This window comes from Trachurus trachurus (assembly GCF_905171665.1).
Source record: "Trachurus trachurus genome assembly, chromosome: 17".
NCBI classification, from domain to species: Eukaryota; Metazoa; Chordata; class Actinopteri; order Carangiformes; family Carangidae; genus Trachurus; species Trachurus trachurus.
The window spans coordinates 12,775,273-12,796,092 of NC_139900.1; the positions used below are offsets into that span (position 1 = coordinate 12,775,273).

A 20,820-nucleotide genomic window follows, 5' to 3' on the forward strand; every position below is an offset into this window, starting at 1 on the left:
TTTAGGTTAAATAGGTTTAAATGGTTTTAACATAGGTTACATAAAACCCAATGTGTAAATGTTGGTTTTATCTACAACCAATGACTGACACCTCATAGATTCTTATTTTGTTATATTTCATTGACTGTTTAGTAATAAAACTCAATTATAAACTGCAAAATTACACATCACCAGTGCCAAATATAGCACCTTCAAATAGGCCTATGTCTGAAATTGAAGTTGTTCACTCTGTCAACTAATGGTTTAATTAACTCAAAATGTGTGATGTGTGACTTATAATGAGGAATTGTAGCCTAGGTACACACACACACACACACACACACACACACACACACACACACACACACACACACACACACACACACACACACACACACACACACACACACACACACACACACACACACACACACACACACACATACAGTATACAGCCTCCCAGCGGCATGGCATTCCATGTGGATTACAAACATCTTTATAATCTGAGTTCTTTGCTGTGGAGCTGTGATCTCCATATTTCAATATGGTCATAAGTATAACCAGATAGAAAAGAATCATAGGATCTAATGTAGGCAGAGAGAAGGACATCCTCCTGCCATGGGATTTACTGTAGATCACTGTCAGTAAGTCCATGATGTAAACACAGGAAGGAAGCTGAGGGATCCGTCTATGGTTTTATCCTCAGTGAGGGAGCCAGATGTTTCCTTAGACATTGATCAGGCCTCAATTCATACAAGAGTAAATTGATTTTTTTTTCTAACCCTTGCACCCATGAAGTCAACAGTGTCATATAATTTTCCTTAAAATATATAACAACCCAGTGCCCCCTCTCTGACAGTCAAATGCACAGTGGTGCTTTTTGCACAAACATCATTCAAAGCTCAATCTGAGGTTGTCATGGTACTGATGAAAACTGAACATTATTAGCCAATCAGAAGGTTGGAAATATTTAGAAATAAAGGCAGAAACGTTACTCAGCAGCTTTTTTGTTCCATCATCATCAGAGGCATTTATCAAGTGTCCAGACAAAACACTTGTAATAATAATTACACCTCACGTCTTTCTGTTCTGGTGGACAACTATCAGTGCGAGGGTGTCTCCAACTTCTCTCCAAGAACTCTTGCTGGTCTACTCCAGACCATCATCTTTGAAGTATAGGTCTTCTCCCCCTATAACTATGGAAACAAATATGGAAAAAATATATTCATGCTTAATGTTTTTAACTAAACAAACAAACTTTAAATTGTCACATATTAAAATCACTGCTTTAAATTTTTTCTTGCAAGCACATGCAGATTCCTTATAGTATGTAATAATTCTACATCATATACAGAAATAGGTCTACCGTCATTGCTAAATATTGGCCTTGGATCTGAAACACATTTTATTATTCATATTTTGACTGCAGATTTTCCAAGGAAGTCTTACATTACTTGAAACTTTTAAAGGAATAACACTCACTGCATACATAAAAACACAAAGACATTGTAGTTCTCCTTTTTTGAAAATAGCTATTTTCACTGCCTGCGATTAACTTTGAGGTTTTCTCTCTGTATTGTAAGTAGTCTGTTTTTGGTTGTAATCGATGGTTATAGCATACTGGATAACATCATATTGTAATCTTAGTTCCTTGGCTCTCTACATATGTTATTATTTGTTGTTTGTATTTTCTATTATTTCAAATCATTATATCAATTTCTGCAAAGCAAAATCAGATCTCTCAGCAGCATTAGATGTCTGTACAGTTGTATGCCAGTATGTTGCATATTCCTAAATCAATGTGCACAACGCTCAGAGCGGAAGGACAAGGGACCCTATAAGGCTTGGCATGCCAAGCCATCAAGAAAAATAAATGATAGAAAGCAAAGTGACACTTAACGCAACATTTATCAAGATACATAAGTAACATCCACAGTAATAGCTACATATCAAAAGTAATAATAATAATAATTTAATATTGTTATAATTATTTCTGTTGCTATTATTATTATTAATAATAAAACATGACAATAACAATAACTGTATTATTAGTATTTATAATAATAATATCAACATTAGCCTAATGTTAGTAGTAGGCTATCATTGTTTTTATTATTACGATGAGGATTGATTGTATTATTATTATTATTATTATTATTATTATTATTATTATTATTATTATTATTATTATTATTATTATGTTGCTGATTATGATTATTGTTATAATGATGGTATTATTATTATTATTATTATTATTATTATTATTATTATTGTTGTTGTTGTTGTCAACTTCCGGTGAAAAAAAACAAAGCAAGCACGACACCGGAAATGGAAAAAAAGAAGAAAAAAAAAAGAAGCTGAACCGTCAAAACATAAACAGAGCAGTCAGTCAGTCAACCTAGTGTGAACGCAGCCAGCTTGGGTTTATGAACTGTCTTTTTACCAAAACCTTTATGCACGCCTTCCTCATGTCGTGTGCTTCCCGTCAGAGAGAGAAATCCTAGTTGAGACACTTGGCCTCTGTTGCTGCTCCAGTGGAGAAAATAAATCTGCAGTAAAGATTAGGACTAAACTAAGAAGTACGCCTCGTCGGGCCTTCGAGCAGAGGTAACGCTAGCTGTGCTAACTTAGCCACCACCACCACCACGGACTTGTGCTCGCTGCTGTGTGTGTGTATTTGCGTAGCTGCTTTGGGACCAACCAGCTGTTCGCTCGTCAAGCAGAAGTGACAGCCGCGTTTTAGTTTCGATATTTGCTTTAGCCGCAGATATGCTACGCTAGTTAGCATGTAGCTCACGCAGCAACACTGCCGTTTGTTTCGCAGAGGACAGGGGCACAGTTCAACTCAACACAACACACAAAGCTAAAGTAAGGACATTTATAGACGGGCCTGTGGGCCAGTAGGCAAGCAAGCAAGTTAGTTAGGTAGTCTAAAAGTGCAGCGGGGGAGTGGTGGTAACATTAGCCAGGCTGTTTCGTTAGCTACAGAGCTAACACAGGTAACTTGGGGCACAACAACAAGCAGCAGCAGCAGCACTACACAGTGTGGCGTCGTTTGTTGACAACAGTTCAGCGAGTGCATGCAGTAATGTCGGCTTTACTCCTGCATGCACACACAAGTTGTCCTCTTGTTAATCTGAGCACTTGCCAGTTAAGGGGTTAATAACCAACCTTGATATTGTTTCGGTGTGTGTCTGTCTGTGTGTGTGTGACACTCAAAGGTTTCTCCCTCGGGTCGACGCAGGACAAAGGAGACAGAATGGCTGAGGCTGACGGCAAATCCACTGCGCTCAACGGTAAAGGATCAGTGCTACTAGGAAATAACTTGACTATTTATACAGGACATAACTGTGTACAAACAGGGGAGGTAATGACAGGATATATCTGTTTTGTTTTTGTTGTTTATTTTTTTATTTTTTTTTACAGGTGGCTCTGAAGATAAGGAACCTGGAGAAGATCAGCACAAGGAGGAAGATGCCTCTGGGAGCCAAGAAGGACAAACAGAGTCTTCCTCTCAAGATGGTAAAAACTTTTTTGAAACTTTTTATTACAAACATTTTGTATTTGGGTAGAAAATTTGCTTAATTATGTATTATTTTATTTAATATAAAATGCATACACAGATTCCTGACATATTAGAGGAGAAATCACCATTGTGTGTTTTTATGGTTATGCAAATAATGTGAAATCAAGTACTATGACTCTTGCAGTCATCGGATCTTAACTTCATCGTCTTTTTTTAATATTCTGGTTGGACTGTCGGTGCACTTTACTGTACACCTTTTCTTGAGTCTCCCAATGAGACTGTGTTGTCTTAACCTTACCCTCCTTGGCTCTGGATTTCCTATTTCTGTAGCTCCCAAAGAAACAGGAGAGGCATCCGGGGAGAAGCCCATGCCAGATGTGGAAGGAGAGACCGGCACAAACAGAGAGGGAGAGGAGGAAGACACGGACAGCATGGACGGCAGCGGCCTCTACTCTCTGACTGAGGATGGAGAAAGAGAAAGCGAGGGGGGCAGACCAGAGCGGGTAAAGGATAAAGATGGTGGGAAAAGGGCAGCTAGAAAGAGGAACAGACCCGGCGGTGGCACCAACCACTCCTCCAGCTCAGATGAGGATGACGACGAGGACGAAGAAGAAGAACAGAAGGATGATGAAGACGACGACGACGACGACGAGGCCATGGAGGCGTGGCTGGGAGCAGAGCTGCGTGACCTCCGCGGGCCCATATGGAGGGCGATACCCTCGCTGCGCTCCCGGGAGATCGGCAGGGACTCGCACCAGTTTGTGAGGCGCGTGTGCGGAGCCCGAGGCCTCGTGCAGAGGCTGGAGCTGCAGGGCCGCCTGGAGAAGCACACGGGCTGCGTCAACACGTTGCACTTCAACCCCTCAGGCACACGTCTGGCGTCGGGCAGCGATGACCTGAGAGTTGTCATCTGGGACTGGGCCATCCGCCACGCTGAGCTGGAGTTTGATAGTGGCCACAAGAGCAACGTCTTTCAGGTGAGGGAAGAAACTGATAATTACTGTATGTCAAATGTCAGAAAAGTAAAATCCCACAGTCCCAAGTGTCATCTTTTTGTTGCATGTCAAGATATATCAGTTTAAAATGTTGTTGAAGAGAGAAGAGCAGGAGATCCTCGTATTTGTGAAGCTGTGATCAGTTGATGTTTCGATTATTCTTGATGAACAATTTATGAATTATAATTCTTGAATACTACGTACTTAAATTTTCTTACAATAAAGTAATTAATAGATGACTGAGTGAGTGACTAATCAGAGTGCATCACTGTCAGAAACTTCTCCCTGTCTTTGATACACATAGGCCAAGTTCCTGCCCCACAGCGGAGACTCCACCTTGGCCATGTGTGCTCGGGATGGTCAGATCAGAGTGGCTGAGCTCTCCGCCACTCAGCGCTGCAAGAACACGAAGAGGGTAGCACAACACAAAGGGGCAGCACACAAGGTGAGTCCTCGCACTGTGCCGTAAGTCTGCCTGAACCATGAAATAATTGTCAGAAAATCCAAATTATTTTCTTTATTGGACCTTCTGACAAATAATTGAAAAAATATAACCCAACCCCCCCCCAAAAAAAAAAAAAATTGCATATCAGATTTGCATAGAAAATTACCTGCTGTATCTATTTTGATACACACATTTTCAACACGGTTCTACTATAAAATAAGTTATGAAATATTAAGTAGTTTTACATTGCATCAATGCAGTAACTATTTCTATTGAAGTTTCACTAACAGTTTTTAAGTTTTTCTTACCTTTTTCAAAATTGTCAAAAAATATCCATGAGAAAACACATTTGAGTCACTGACTGACAGCGGCCATATTGAATGTCCCAAGTGAAGGCCCCCTGGTGCATGAAACTGGTGGATTATCTGATCATTGCATGTATTTGATTGTATACATTAGGTTTTTCAGGAAAAAAAAATCACAGTGAGAATGTAGAGGTCTCAAAAACTCATGTATTTTCATGTATCAAATATGATACAAATGGCGACATAGGGTTGATGTTTGTGCCATTATTAGAAACGGTGGTAGATAAGACTCTCTGAGAGCAGTCTCTTACTCGTGTGTGTTTATCTGTGTTTTTCTTCCAGCTGGCCCTCGAGCCAGACTCACCCTGCTCCTTTCTGTCTGCTGGAGAGGACGCTGTGGTGTTCGGTATTGACCTCCGTCTAGACCGTCCTGCCAAGTGAGCAATACCATCATTAAGTTTTAAATTTAGTCAAAACTGGAAAATGAGGACTGTTGTCAGAACTGTATTTTTTTAGTATTAGGACAAAACAGTATGATGAGATCACAATAATACAGCAGACCTGAGGTAAATAACAGTTTAATGAAGCTTAAAGTTGAGATATCCCGTCAGTGTTGGTGAACGTCGTCAGAGACGTTCTCGTCCACTTCTAAACACGTCCCTTGTTGCCTCTTTATCAGATTTAGTGTCTTTGCTGTGAGTCACCTTCATTCTTGGAACATTTCTGTTTGCTTTGCTTTTACTTGTTTTTGTGTCTCCCTTTATTTGTGTTGCAGTAAACTGGTGGTTGTAAAGGAGGGTGATAAAAAAGTCGGGCTGTACACCATCTATGTCAACCCAGCAAAGACACAACACTTTGCTGTGGGTGGGAGAGACCAGTATGTCAGGTAGGAACCAGCTTCTATTTTAAAGGTTTTTATTTTATTTATGATGCAAATGGGTGGCAAAGGAAATGGGAGGGAATATTTTTAAATATTTGATTCTACTTTTCACTTTCTCCATAGGATCTATGACCAGAGGAAGATAAATGAGAATGATAACAATGGTGTACTGAAAAAGTTTTGTCCTTCACATCTGGTATCCAGTGAGTCCAAAACCAACATAACCTGCCTTGTGTACAGTCATGATGGCACAGGTAAGTCACACACACTTTGAATTAAATTAAATATCTAATGTAGTGAAGAAACAAAAAGAGAGAGAGAAGTGGAACAGCTAACATTTAGTATTTTCAACAATAATTTGGTATCCCCATGGCATGATTGAATTCTCTTGCAATTTTCATGAAGTAGTTTCAAACTTCTGTTTGAATTCAGTTTGGTCGCCCTTATGTCATTTCTCACTCTATCATGACTAAACTGTATTTTGGAGATATTTATTGAAAATAATGAGGCCTGCTCTTGGTGATTGCTTGGATGAGTCTTAAAATGCCCTTCGTAACCCTGATGCAACATCAATGCAACAATCAGTGGCACTCCAAACAGAATCAGGTGTAGTCTCACTGAATAAAATAAATCGGCAAGAGTAAAGTGTAGGGTTTAGTCCCAGTTAGACAAGTCTTTATGCCATTGAAATAAATCAAACACATGACTGTTTGATCTTCTTTGTCTGTCTAGAGCTCCTGGCCAGTTATAATGATGAAGACATCTACCTGTTTGACTCCAACCACAGCGATGGCGCTGACTACCGCAGGAGATACAAGGGACACCGCAATAATGCCACAGGTATTAAATTCAGTCCGTAGTAAGAGCACTGCAGTCGTAAATCTGTGACCTTTGTAGCTGGCCGCACTTTTAAAAGTCAGACTTATCAGGTGTAGCCCAGCTCGTCAAGCATTTGGCAGTCAGCTGGACATGACGATCCTCTCCCACCGTCACGTCTTCCTCACAGTGAAAGGGGTGAACTTCTACGGGCCGTGCAGCGAGTTTGTGGTCAGTGGCAGTGACTGTGGACACATCTACCTGTGGGACAAGTACTCAGCTCGGATCGTCCAGTTTATGGAGGGAGACAGAGGAGGAGTGGTGAGTCAAAGAGAGAAGGACTTGATTGATTGATTTGTTTATTTAAGTGTCATGCACATGATGTGCCCAGCACACATGGGCTTACAAGACACTAGACAATATAGATGCATACATTCAAAGATGGCTAACTAGTCTACTTGTAAATATGCGTCTATAGACTCAAAATAACCAAAACAATAATAGTAAGTAGTTTTATAATGTTTTCTGTCTCAGAGTCCATGCTTTTTTAATAAATCTGGCCAAGACATAGATCTTTTCCTTGAAAAAACAGCTCAACATATCACACATAGACATCCAAAATAAGTCGGGGTTCTTCACCTGAACTTTTTCAAACATGGATTTCCTCAGTTCATTATACAGAGGGCATTAAAAACAGAAAGTGAAATTCATCCTCCACAATATCGAGGTCACACAAAGTATAATATAGAAATATACAGTATATTTGGTGGGGAAAAAACTACTCAATCACATTCCTGCAGTGATTTTTAGAGGTTGTTTTTCCCCCTCATAGCTATGCAATATTTTGTGATTAAATTCATTTGGTCTGTTATAAGTTTTACCTATTTGCTCCTCAGAAATTCACCCCAACAATATTTTGTGTAAAACTTTCAGTAACTTCATACTTGCATCTCTCAACGATCAGGTGAACTGTCTGGAGCCTCATCCCCACCTGCCTGGTATGGCCACCAGTGGGCTGGACCATGACATCAAACTCTGGGCCCCCACTGCTGAAACCCCCACAGGACTCAAGGGTCTAAAAGAGGTATTCTACTGCAGCGATATCACAACATGGGCGGAGAAGTTTGTTTAACATAATATGTACAGTCTTCCTCATCACATTTCACACCTCTAATTAAAGACGCTTTGTGTTTGCCAAAGGTGATGAAGAAAAACAAGCGGGAGCGTGATGAAGACAGCGTGCGCCACGGCGACCAGTACGACACCCAGCTGCTGTGGTTCCTGATGAGACACATGAGGAACAGACGGCCCCCGAGGGTGAGATCTCAAACACTGCAACCAACGCCAGAAATGTTAATTATGTTTTTGAGGTGTGGGAATGAAAAGATGCACATTTCAATAAAAGCTTCTCACTGGTTGCATTATGGGAAATGTAGGATCCTGCATTTTGAAATTTGGACCACACGTTATCTGCAGTTACTGCTTTATTTTAAATGTAACCCTTATGGGTCTGAGTCTGGCTGTTTTTGAATACTTTGATGATTATATTTCACTTTAACCTACTTTATTAAAGGGATAGTTCAACATTTTTGGCAAATTGGCCCAAACTCGGTCTTGTAACGTTCCATTATTATCTCATAGCGTGGTGAATGTGCAGGTCACTACTTTTCCACCAGAGCGTTTTGGAGTTGTTGGATTGTGTATTTGATGAGGGAAACCAAGAAATCCCATGAGCCTCCGTAGTGTAGCTCTGAGCAGCTCGTGGCTCTGCTCCGCCGTTCTAAAAATAGCTTGCACTGACAAATAAAGGTAACAAACCTACTGCTAAAACTATAGGGATTATGGCAATGGGCCAATTTGCCATAATGTTGAACTATCCCTTTAAGACATCTAACCCAAAAATAATAATATCTAACCCCTCGATCCACGTCAGACATCTATATTCTTTACGTATATTATAATATCAGCTGATTAGATTTTTTCCCAAATAATATTTTTTTGTACTATCAAATTAAAACGATCATATCTCTGATTTTACATGGTCTATCAAAATCAAATAAAAACTGGTAGAGAGTTTCAAATCCACACTTTCAAGTGAAGTTGACGGCCACGCTCCAGGTGACCTTGTTTAGTTTTTATGGTGCTTTGAAGATGTCATGTGATCTGATCACGCTGGTGTGATCATAGATCCCAGAGAGTTGAATTTCTTATCTTGTTACTACTGGATGACCGCATGCTGTCAAAGACCAAACGGTCTCACTTGTACTTTTCCCTCTGTCCCCCTCCTGATTCAGGCCCGCCGTGAAGGTACAGACCCTGACACAGATGAGTCCTGGAGTTCTCCAGATTCCTCTGATGAAGAGGAAGGAGGTCCAGACCATGTCCAGTGCATGTCCTCCTGAGCCACACACGCACACACAAACAAACACACACACACACACACACATACATACACACACGCACTATGGGGTGCAAATGTGTGAGACCACTTTTCCATTGACTTGAATGACAAAGTGGTGTCAGACCTGTGGACCTCACTGTACCTACACATATACACACTTTATTGCCCTTGAATTGATGCACATAGGCAAGCACTATTGACACACTGGCATACTCAAAACACTGATGAGCCACAGACTTGGGGTTTTTCTTTCACACATACAATCTCACACAGACAAACAAAAACACATCATACATTTACTTAAAAAAAATGCTGTTGAAGCAGAGTGACAGATTTGATAACGCCTTGGTTTCCCAGCAGTTACAAAGTGTGCACACGGCGGCTTTACAGTCTGCATACACACTTCCAGAATCCCGATGTTTGAGAACTGTACGAAGGAGGTTTAGTGAGTGCTTACATCCCTATAAACCACTTGGAGGGCCCCCCTTGCTTGTCCATACATTATCTATATGCTCTGCCTAGCCCCACAACTGTGTACTGTGCGTGTATGGACACAAGCACCTCCAACTTTAGGCACCCCGTAGTAAGCTATACATCACCAGCACACAAACCTTCCCTCTCTTAGTAAGACACCTCTTGCTCCCGAAGCTTTCTTTGCTGATGAAGAGGGGTTCAGCAGAGAGGAAGGGCGTGGACTCGTACCCTGAAACCATCCCCTGAATGTGACTTTCTTTTAACCTTGAGAGGGGAAACCTCAGTTCCCCTCAGTGCATCGCCCCCCCCCCCAGCCTCATACAGATTTCTGGCCCTGAGCTTGCAGAGCAGTGAGTTGCGTTTAATCACCCGTTTGCTCCCAGAGGACTACTAAATCTCTACATGCTGCATCACCCTACATGCTGCCCTCGGCTGCTCCCTCCCCTCCTCTTTCCCTCTTTCACCCTCCCCTTCACTACTGAGTGCACTTTGAATCAGGGATGCTTTAGTTTGAGACACAGACAAAATGTGCACTGAGTTGTGTAATTTTATTTGGGGGAGAAGAGCTGTTGTCTTGTCCTGTATCTCATTGGAAAAAAAAATCCACAGTGAAGTTTAGTTTATTTCCTTTGTGTTGTTGTTTTTTTTTTCCTTTGGAGTGGAGGGGGGAAATTTTGCACTTAGTCATTTCTTGACAGAGGAAGAGGAGGTTTCCTTTTGCTTCCACCAGCCTTTCCTCCTCCCTCTTCCTCTTCTTCTCCCGCCTCACTCTCCATCCTGACACCCATCTTTGACAGGACATCTTCAGTTCACCTCTCTCCGTGAACATTGCGGTGGAGAAATAGATGGCGTTCAGCATGCGCATAGGAGATAAGGACTGATGTTGGGCTCCATTGGTAAAAAAAGAACCGGAACCGACCTGGATCAGTAGCGATTGAAACACTGCCGATGAGCCAGATGAGACTGGAGTTTAAAAAAAAAAAAAAAAAAGGACTCCACCTATTCATGTGGTTCTTTTAAATACCTTCTGTTATGCGTAACGTCTCCGATCAATTGCTACGTGACGTTTTTCAGACAAACCATTTGAACCAGATCGGGTGTTTGCAGCCAGCACACCAAATTGAGAGGGAACTTCTGTCTGTGCTGTAATAACATTGGCTCAAAGAGGAGGACGGGGGGTCGGCAGGGTCAATATGCTTGCCAGTCATTTGTTGTGTGAGAGCGATAAAGTCCAGCTTTTCTCATTTTCTATGAGAACTCTAGTTAGTTTGAATTTATATGTACATATATAAATATATATAAAACTGTAAAAAAAAAATGAAAAAATAAAAAAAGTTTAGCAAATGCTGTTTGACTTCAAAAGTTAAAAGATGTCGAAACATTTGATTGGTATTGATTCAGAGGTTTATATTCTATATGAGGACAAAGTACTTTTAAATTCCTGAGAAAACAAAAAGACTTCAGACACCATTTTTTTCCTTTTATGAATGACATCCATCTGTTATGAACAGAATCACGGTCATTTCAAGTATTAAAAGGTTTTGATTCAATTTCTTGTTCAAACAAAAAAAAACAGTATTTCCTTTCTGTATCTTACTCCATAAATTCAGACAGTTATATTCAGATTTTTCCCACTGGCTATTTTTGGCATCTTGTATACATTAATAAGGCTTTTGATGGACAGTTTTTCTCCACCACTGCCTGATATTGCATTCTACCAGTTCAGTTGGAAATATGTACGATTCGTGCAATAAACTAAAAGACAGTGCTCTTGATGTCGTTGTCCCTTTATGGTCTGATTCTTCTTGTGTTTACCTGCTGCGTCATGTGGCGTTGATTAATTTGTTTATTGACTGACAAGTGGCCAGAAGACGTCCTGTTCTTAATCTGTAGAAACTTCCTGTCATCAATTATAAAATATCCCTTCATATTTAATAGGGATTCTTTCAAACTCCACTCCCAATGTTTTTTAATTAATTTTACAGACTCTCAGTTAAAAAAAATAGTGTCATATAAAGCAGCTTGAACAGGACTAATTTTTATGTGTAAAAGCCTTAGACTGCCAATTTGATCCCAAAAGACGACAAATACAATTGACATCACACTCTTGATTCCCGAGGTGGCAGCATCAGTGTCAAACATGGATGCTGACTTGAGATGTGGTGTTTTGACAAATTATCAACATGGTACCTTTTTCAATCCTGGGACATTTTGACATGTCACAGTAGGAAAAGCACCTGTATAAATAGTAAAATGAATGGTGGCTGATTTGTGTTTCGCTGCCTCAGTCTCACACTGAGTCTGAACACAGCCGGACTCCTGGAGCCCAAATGTCATCGTGAGATTCATCAATAACATCTACGTTGTTCCTACAATGACAAGTCAAAAATGTCTGCTGGGGAAAATGCTTATTGTATGAATGGATGTGTTGAGCAGAAGCACTTGTTCATTGTCCAAAATGTCTCCTGGGACTTTAGTGTTGTGGAGGTGGTAGTTTGATTATTTAGCTCTCAGACCTGTGCACTGAAGCAAAGCAGTTTGTGATTTTAAAATCAGTTTCTGCTCATCGTTCCACATCTAAATCACCTCAGACACTTATATAACACCGGTGTACAGGAGCTGCCTTTTGTTAAATCAGTGCTTGCTGCTTGTCGTACTCCCTTGACCTCTGGTACTTCACTTATGTAAGAATCCATTCAAGTGCAGTAAAATCTAATACAAACACATGGCTGAGCTTTCTTTGAGCAGTCACCATCATTTATGACGAACAGAGCTGAAACTGCTTATTAGAGGTGAGACAGAAACCTGACAAATGATCTTTATATCATGTTTTTATTCAACAGGTCTCTGAGTGAAAACTCAAATTCATGTGACACAGAACAGTTATACTCCACACGAACAAAACTGACGAGAACAAGTGGTTTTTATATAATGAAACAGATGTGTAAATTTAATATGTTTTGTTTTTCCTGGTGAAGAGAACCAGGGCTGATGTGCACAAGTGTGAAGCAGAGGTTCTCCAGGGTGGTGTCTATAACAAAACCAGATCCAGGAAAACACATTTCAGGCGTCTGTGAACTGAAGAGACCTCCGAACAGAGCACATTCCTGCTGGCTACCTCAACAGCTTGGGCCATTTCTTTCAACTCAGTATAAAAAGGGTTTTTGAAATCACAGGGATATAATTCAAGAGGACAGCAGATGAAATATGAAACCACAACTAAGCAGTAAAAAAAAAAAAGCCCTTCACAACTCATCCCATTGACAAAAATCATCAAATATAATACTGTGATATTACTTTCATGACACAAACATCTTTTGGGATGAGTTGCTAGCCCATGCTGGTTTTAAATCCCAAACACAGGAGATAATAGTCCTTCACAGCTCCTGGCAGCCTGGGGCAGTCTGTCAGCTGGAGCTCTGCCCCCCCTCACTCATGTAGGAGATGTCTTAGACTATCAAACACAATCCTCTGCGACACAGTGCAGACGCAGATTTTAAGAGGCACTATCATGGGCTTTCACTTGTTGCCTCACTTTTTAGCTGATGTGTTCACACGCACACACCCCATCACATCACACTGATACGAATCCAAAAAGGCACCGGAGCCAAGTGTCAGGCGCGTTATTCCTTGTACTCCAGAAACTGCTGTAGTTTTTTCCGGTGCTCTGCAGACATCTGAACAGCACTGAGGACATAAAAGATTCATAGAGACTCAGCATAATCATCTTTTTGCCATTGGAGAAAAAAAGTGAATTTTTAATGATGGTGGGAGGGGGTCTTACTTTAAGTGATCGCCAAAAGTGGTTGTTATCCTGTAGATGGCGGTCTTGAGTGTGGCCCGGAGAGCAAAGCGCAGTGTTTTGTAAGTGGAGTCTCCCATGCTGCTTGTCGACCTGATGGGCTTACTGGAGGCGTGAGGCAGCTTGAAGTGGCGGTCTACAGCCTGGAGACGGAGGAGGACACGGCTGTCGTCAAGTGTACACACACACACGCACACACACACACACACACGCTTCAAAGTAACAGCTGCAATTTGTTTCCCCTGCGTCGGCCCTGCAGTGTCCTGAGGCTCTGCTGTGCGTGCAACTGTGTCAGTGTGTCACCACACTGTCCATGTAATCCTGTCAGTAGGTTTGCTTTTTTTAAATGTATTTTAGATTTGGATGAACGGATCGGTTTACTTACCTCTTGCAAGACTAGCATAGAGGTGAGGATGCTGGGTAATGTAGTCTGCACCACCCCAAATTGGTCTTCTGAGAAGGAGGCTTGAACGAGATAAGACAGTCCTGCAGGAGGATATTAGAGGATATAATGAGATATGTATCGGGGGTTAAGAGGGTGAATCCATATCAAATGAAGATTATTAACCGAGGCCGCCTCCTCCTCCTCCTCCTCCTACCTTCTAAAGCCCAGATGTGAGCCTGGCCGTCAGCAAAGAGAGCCTGACTCGAGGCTTCAGGAAGCTGCAAGACACAGTGTTAGGCTAGTGAGAGTTTTCACTTCAATTGAAGATCAGATCAACGAGTAAGGAAGTGGTTAGTTGGACATATTTTAGTGAGACTACACTACAACATGCATGCGTGATTAAAGGAAGATACGTAAACCTCAGACAGCAAAGCAGGTTTACCAGACTAGTTTCTACATCAAGAAAAGGGTGCAACGTAACGACTCAGACACACTCATTTGAGGAAGATTAGCACCTGTTTTATACTACTCAGCTAACACTAGAGGTGAGTGTCACACAACTCCTTAATTCAAGCTTTCAAGGTAATTAGTAAGGCTCTTTGTAACCGTTAGATGGGTGGAAAAGAGCTACATTAGTAATGCCCGAACAACGAGGCCCAACCAGGAGTTAAATTAGTGATGCCTGCAGGGTGAGGTTGTTAGATTTGCTAAAAACCAAAGAGGGAAGATCTACTGTGCCAAACGAGAGCATGCAGGAAGCCCCTCGGTGTTGGGAAGCCTACAGGGAAGTAGCATGCACACGCCGCACATCCTTACCTTGTTAAACAAATACATTATCAGCACCCGCTTTGCCATGAAATTTTTAACCTGAATGGGACAATTAAGTGTAAAGTTGTTTTGGTATGGGGACAATGGTAAGACAATCAGCACAAATAAAAAACATTTTGGACTGACACCTGTGCAAATATAATAAATAAATAAACAGGGAGATGGGCTATTTGTTGACCGTTGCACTTGACTCTTATGATACGATCCCAGAGTTAATAAATGCTAAGTGTGAAAAAGGCTTTGGTCAGAAGCACATTGCAGCACAGCGCAACAATTACATTATAATTCTGCTTTGTAATGAGGATGAAGTACCTGTTCTTTTCTGTTCTGGAGGAACTGAGCCAGCAGGCTTGGTTTGGAGGCTTCCTGCTTGGGACTGGGAACAGAGGCAGGGGACGGTGGGAGGCTGCCGTTGGCCTGCGAATCTGCAGAGACAGAGGACAACATCACAAATAGAATCAAGATATCTAGACTTCATAATGCAGTATCTAATCAATCATCCTTCTATTAATCAATACATGTAATTATCCCCTGGCCTGAGCCACTAACAAGTTGGCATACTGCCATGCAAGAAGCTTGACACGGAGCCTGTTGCAATAGCTGAAATCATGTCTCTAATCAGACAGAGAGAAAGCTATGCATATCAGATCAAAACCACATGCAATGTAGCTCATCAACATTAGATTATAGCAGGAATACATCAAGCGATGAAACAGCACAACTGTACCTGCAGCAGCTTTTCATAAAGATTTAAACAACTGTGTTAAAACTGGATTCTGTTCCATCTGACTGACCCATCATCTTCCACCAGCTTCCTCTCACCTGTGGAGGTGGACCAGAGCTTTGGCGCTCTCCTCATGATGTGTGGGCTCTGCACCGTGCCGTGCCAAGGAGAGCACTGTTCCACTGGGGCAGTGAGGCGCCGCAGGGCTGGAGAGGCGAAGGGACTGTCCAGGTCAGGGGTGAACGGCGCCGTCAGAGGGCTCTGTGGGCCTCCAACAACAGAGCGGGCAAAGACTGAAGCTGGAGTTTTCATCAGCATATTGGGCCTTGGAGACATCAGGTCTTCTGTGCCTGATGTTACTTCAAAGAAAAATAAAAAGGACAAAGTGCATAAACATATATTTCTTTGAAAAAGGTCTGTCTTTTTAAAAATAAAAAAGTAAAATAAAAGTCCTTAATATAGATGAACTGTGATTATTCCTGAAGCACTGACCCTCTTAATACTATTGCCAATAAAAGTTGTTACAAAATGTGCACTGGTAATGTCAACAACGACTTAAAATATGTAATCATATGATACAGTATAATAAAGTTTCTTTAAATGACTAGAGCTCCACTAATGTCAGCCACTGGTTTACAGCAACATACTTGATGTCTCAGATGACGTCTTCCTCTCACTCCCAGTAGACAGTGACTTGGCGCGGCCATTGGTTGCTACCGTGTCATGATAGGCCACAAGTCTCTGGGTCAGATCAGCCAGCAGAGACAGACACTCTCTGCTGATGGCGTTCCAGTTATGAGGATGGCCACCTGAGAAAGAGATAATGAAAAGATACAGTAAGCACAATCTGGTTTTGTTGTAAAACCTCTTAAAAAATACAATTTGAACACCTGAAATGTGTCAAGATGTATTTAAAATAATCAAAGGAAGCATTAAGTGAGGCCATGTTTGCTGCATGGATTACACAACAGACCTGGCTGACTCAGACTGAAGACCTCACAGCGCCGTGATGGGGAGCGTTGAGACAGCAGAGCCAAGTCCTGCAGAGCTAGGAACTGAAAGGACAAGTCAATCATTAATTAAGCAAATTAGGTAATTAACAGGCAGAAAAAGAGAGAGAGTAGAAAGAGAAAGAGAGTAGCCTTGAAACACTCTACACTTATGTTGTACCTACCTTTAATATCACTGGATGCCTGTCTGTGAGAACTTTGGGAAGACAATGGAGAGCATCTTCAGTGAAAGACGACTGCACGGGAAAACTGTACACCTGAAGATGAGACATATTAAAGTCATGTTTATCAATTATCATTTGAGCTGATCACTTCAGATAAATTAGACCTTTTACCAACAAAATACTGTACACACTATTCTGTCCAGACTGGTGTTTTTCCAAACACCTACACATTCAAATCAATGTCAACGCTGCCCCCTAGTGTCTCTAAATAATTAAAAGGTAAACAGGAGTTGTCTGCCTTGCAACACAATATGCTACTTTTAGGTCATTAACATTGATGAATGGCGAACAAAATGAATTAACAAAACTTGTGAGTGTGCTACTTTATAGTGGTCACACTGGTCATGGCTGGAGTAATGTTGATCATGCACTAGGTCAGGTTTAAGTGGTGACATTTAACCACCAGATCAGATCATGTCAAGTGTATCAAATCAGATGTTGGTGTCACACAAAAATGAAACAGAAATATAAATACGTCTCGTCTTCAAAAGAAAAAAAAAACCAAGAACATACCTCAGTGACAAAGATCCTAAAGAGCAGCAGTGTGATGTACCACGTAAAGAGGAGGAAGGTGGCACTGATCCACAGCTGGTAGAGCAGGGACAGGTCCAGCAGTCCAGCTATGCTGTCAAGAGGATGGGCAGAGCTGGAGGTGGAAAATGCAAACAAGCATAAATGTTTTTTACATTGGTCCACAGAATTAACACTGGCAACTAGTACTTAATCATATATAATCAAGAAACTATACTGACCTGTTCAAATGAAGATTCAGAGTCTTACAGGTCCACGCTCTGGGAATGTATCCTGTTAATGTTCAATTGAAATATTTTATTCAGCTGTTACTTCCAGTAACTTTGGGTAGAAAAGAACAAAAGCAGCACTCAAGAATATTAACTGTATGATAATATAATAATAACAAAAGTGACTTTAAAAAAAACTTGAGGTGGAGTTGTCTTCATTAATGACTTACCCAAAAAGAAATACACAACAATGAAGTTCCTGATAGAGTAAAGTGCTTGAGTGGCACTGCACTTCACCACCAATGGCAGGGATCCCTTGAAGCGAAGGTACTTGTATTGCTGGGGAAATAAGAGGTGAGCATGAATAACAGTAACTTTATGTAGAAAACTGGTATTTTAGATTTCTAAAATTTGAGTTAATTATGTAGGCTGTGCTGTGCTGACATCAGGGTTCAAGAAACATGTACGTATTTATCGACATTGTAGACTGGCAGTAGAGGTATGTTTACATTCTCATTCAGGAAAAGAGAGTTCTCAGTCGGATAAATGATTAACCTCGCATCAGTATCACACACCTGAACCGTGTGGAAGGAGACATAGTTCATGTTGTGGATCACACCCAATACACTGTGAGACAACCCAATGAAGGCTCCAGCCAGCAGCAGGATGAGCTGATACTCATTCAGGCACATCTGAGATGAACTGTCGGTGTTGAAAACAAAATTAGAGGCAGTTAGAGGATGGCTGAAGCATGTACAGCTGAACTTTACACCTGTAACGTGGTAACACCCTACCCATCGCTCTGCATGCATGGGTAGCTGAGCGTCTCATAGCTGCCCCCCATGAAGATGGCACAACACCAAGCAACAATTAATCCCATGCTGCAGTAGACGAGGGAGTTGACAAGCTGGCGAGGGTGGAGCAGCTGACCCAACAGGGCGATTTTCGAGCACGGAATAGCTGGGATGACTAAAGAGGAACACAAGACAGTAAAAATTCATGTGAGCACATACTAGTTTTAAAGAAATTGTTCTCAACAATGTATCAGAGGAATATATGGTTATATATCAGACTGCAATGTAACTATCATTCACATCATTACTTTAATAAAAACGTGTCCGAGTGGTAAAGTTTGGCAGAGGAAGATTTATGGGCTCTTTGCACAGCTCCAATACTTACTGAACTTAATGCTGCTCCTTTGTTTCCTGTCTTACATTATTTGACAAACCGATTAATCCAGGTGTGTCTGACCATTGCGACTACTCAGACACACCTAGATTAATCAGTTTGTCCAATAATGTAAGACAGGAAACAAAGGAGCAGCATTAAGTTAAGGAAGTAGTGGAGCTGTGCAAAGAGCCCATTCCCTCCAAACAAACATATTGGGCCCTAGTTTCCTAGACCGAGCGAAGTCTAAGCGCAGCGCAGCTTCGACACGCCAACGAGGCTAGGGCTAGGGCCCATTAAGTTGACGACGGCTTGCCAGCCTGTAAACCATGCTGGGAAAAGTAGCAGCTAAAGGAGGAAATACGTACAGCAGGAATTTAAATGTTAGCGTGTCATTTGTAAGGAAAAAAAAAGAAGATAAAAACAAACTTAATTTTTTTTTATAGATGACAATTAAAGACTTGAATATTTCAAACATTTTCCATGGAGGATTAATAATTGGTCATATATAGATAGTTCACATATTTTGTGTATATAAGTAATGTCATTATATTTTGATTTATGCATTAATTAATTAATGCATAATAATCATGATAATCGTAATACCGTTATTATTTCTCTGTGAATATTCATATCACAAAAAATCTATGATGGTGACATCCCGACTGATAATAACCATGTTGGATGCAGTCCTGTGTTTTTCTGCCACTCACCTGTATAATACTCCAGGTTCAGGAACCCCACCATGAGGATGACTCCACCCAGCAGGATGAAGGAGAAGATGGCACTGGCGCTCGTTAGTAGGGAGAAACATTCTGCAGGTAAAGAGTGTAAGAAGTGTAAGCTTGACAACACAGACAAAACTTCACACAGCTCTGAGTTGAGTCAAATCTCAAAAAGGAACAAGGTGTCTGACCTGATATTGTGTGGATGGGGTGGAGAAGACTGAACCTGCTGAGGATTACAAACACTGCTGTGATGGGTGGCAACAACAGGACAGCCCAGGCAATGCTGGCTGCTGCTCTCCAGCAAATCACCTGCACAGAGCAGATCATCAGACATCATTATGCATTTTATAATTAACGTTACACAACCATTATCTCAGGTTTACAGAAGAGTTACTCAATCTATGACATTAAAACTGACTGAACTGACTGCATTTTGCACTGTACAGTGGTTTATTCAGAATATTACAAACTGTTTACTGAGTTTACTGAGTCTTTTTCAGAAAAATTATTTAGATACTTTCTTGCTGGATTTTGCCAGTTTGACCATTTTATTTCTGTTACTTTAGTTATAATTCAATTTACACAATGATTTCATAATTTGATCCACTGTGATAACTGTTGTCATTAGCATATTAAGCGATTAATGGCTTTTACATACTTGTTATTATAATCGCTCAATTCAACATTAGCATAAAGCAAACTAACAGAATAGCCAGGAACAATAAAAACTGATAGATATGACAGTTCACACAGCAGGACTACATCATTTGATCCAACATGACCGCCATAATTCGTTTTCGTGTTCACTTTGTCTGTCTCACGTTTAAAATAATCTAATACATTTAATTTCATTTTCCAGGACTCGGCTAAACTTTTTCCTCAGAGACGTTAAGTTAACGTCTCTGGTTACAAGAAAAAACTGGTTGACGGATTAAACAGATCTGTGAACCGACGTGACAAACTATCAGGTTTAAGTTACCTCCTGTGTTTAAAACCTATTTAAAACACGGACATTTGGTTTTATTTTGATATCGCTAATCTAAACATGTTAAAACAGCTGAAAAAAGCGCCTGTTAGCTTCGCTCCTGTGAACTAGCATCAACACACCGGCGGCTACTTAGCAAAGGAGTTAGCATGTTAGCACAGGAGGAAAAACACTTTGTTATGAATGAGGAAGTGTTTCTTTTAAACAAAGACAAACGACTCACCTTGCGGATAAACCAACACGTTTGCTCTGCAGAAATCATATTGTTAGAGGTAAAGATAGAGCCAAACGGTGACTATAATCTCCGGCTGTCCTGCTGTCAAATTAGTTTCCACTCAGTTTGTTTCCCATATCGCGCCACATGCACTCAAAAGACCTTTGAAGGACCCCGACTCATAGTTGTCCA

The 20,820-nt window shown here is 41.0% G+C and overlaps 2 protein-coding genes across 2 annotated transcripts; one reads left to right on the forward strand and one right to left on the reverse strand.

Annotated features, from left to right (window-relative positions):
• The first annotated feature begins 2,330 nt into the window (after positions 1 to 2,330).
• dcaf8 (DDB1 and CUL4 associated factor 8) lies at positions 2,331 to 11,589 on the forward strand. Its single transcript, XM_083990841.1, has 13 exons — positions 2,331 to 2,586; positions 3,201 to 3,275; positions 3,406 to 3,501; positions 3,836 to 4,482; positions 4,805 to 4,945; positions 5,593 to 5,687; positions 6,026 to 6,136; positions 6,254 to 6,384; positions 6,863 to 6,970; positions 7,137 to 7,267; positions 7,911 to 8,030; positions 8,147 to 8,263; positions 9,241 to 11,589. The coding sequence occupies exons 2-13, from the start codon at positions 3,239 to 3,241 to the stop codon at positions 9,346 to 9,348; spliced, it is 1,842 nt and encodes a 613-aa protein (XP_083846967.1). The 5' UTR covers positions 2,331 to 2,586; positions 3,201 to 3,238; the 3' UTR covers positions 9,349 to 11,589.
• Positions 11,590 to 12,711: 1,122 nt separating this feature from the next.
• ndc1 (NDC1 transmembrane nucleoporin) lies at positions 12,712 to 20,780 on the reverse strand. Its single transcript, XM_083990852.1, has 18 exons — positions 20,638 to 20,780; positions 19,618 to 19,738; positions 19,415 to 19,516; positions 18,329 to 18,503; positions 18,110 to 18,236; positions 17,765 to 17,873; positions 17,547 to 17,598; positions 17,308 to 17,440; positions 16,735 to 16,827; positions 16,534 to 16,615; positions 16,208 to 16,369; positions 15,659 to 15,919; positions 15,149 to 15,261; positions 14,825 to 14,875; positions 14,223 to 14,286; positions 14,009 to 14,109; positions 13,606 to 13,766; positions 12,712 to 13,508 (listed from the first exon to the last, which is right to left on the reverse strand). Exons 1-18 carry the CDS (start codon positions 20,674 to 20,676, stop codon positions 13,445 to 13,447), a joined length of 2,010 nt encoding a protein of 669 aa, XP_083846978.1. The 5' UTR covers positions 20,677 to 20,780; the 3' UTR covers positions 12,712 to 13,444.
• Positions 20,781 to 20,820: the final 40 nt, after the last annotated feature.

Bases quoted from the DNA above. Each gene is read 5' to 3' on its own strand.
- dcaf8 (XM_083990841.1), top strand. From the start codon at position 3,239: ATGGCTGAGGCTGACGGCAAATCCACTGCGCTCAACG. The intron at 3,276-3,405 runs GTAAAGGATCAG...TTTTTTTTACAG, and splicing joins CAAATCCACTGCGCTCAACG to GTGGCTCTGAAGATAAGGAA. The intron at 7,268-7,910 runs GTGAGTCAAAGA...CTCAACGATCAG, and splicing joins AGGGAGACAGAGGAGGAGTG to GTGAACTGTCTGGAGCCTCA.
- ndc1 (XM_083990852.1), bottom strand. From the start codon at position 20,676: ATGATTTCTGCAGAGCAAACGTGTTGGTTTATCCGCAAG. The intron at 18,237-18,328 runs GTAGGGTGTTAC...CAACACCGACAG, and splicing joins CCATGCATGCAGAGCGATGG to TTCATCTCAGATGTGCCTGA. The intron at 13,509-13,605 runs GTAAGACCCCCT...TTATGTCCTCAG, and splicing joins ACTTTTGGCGATCACTTAAA to TGCTGTTCAGATGTCTGCAG.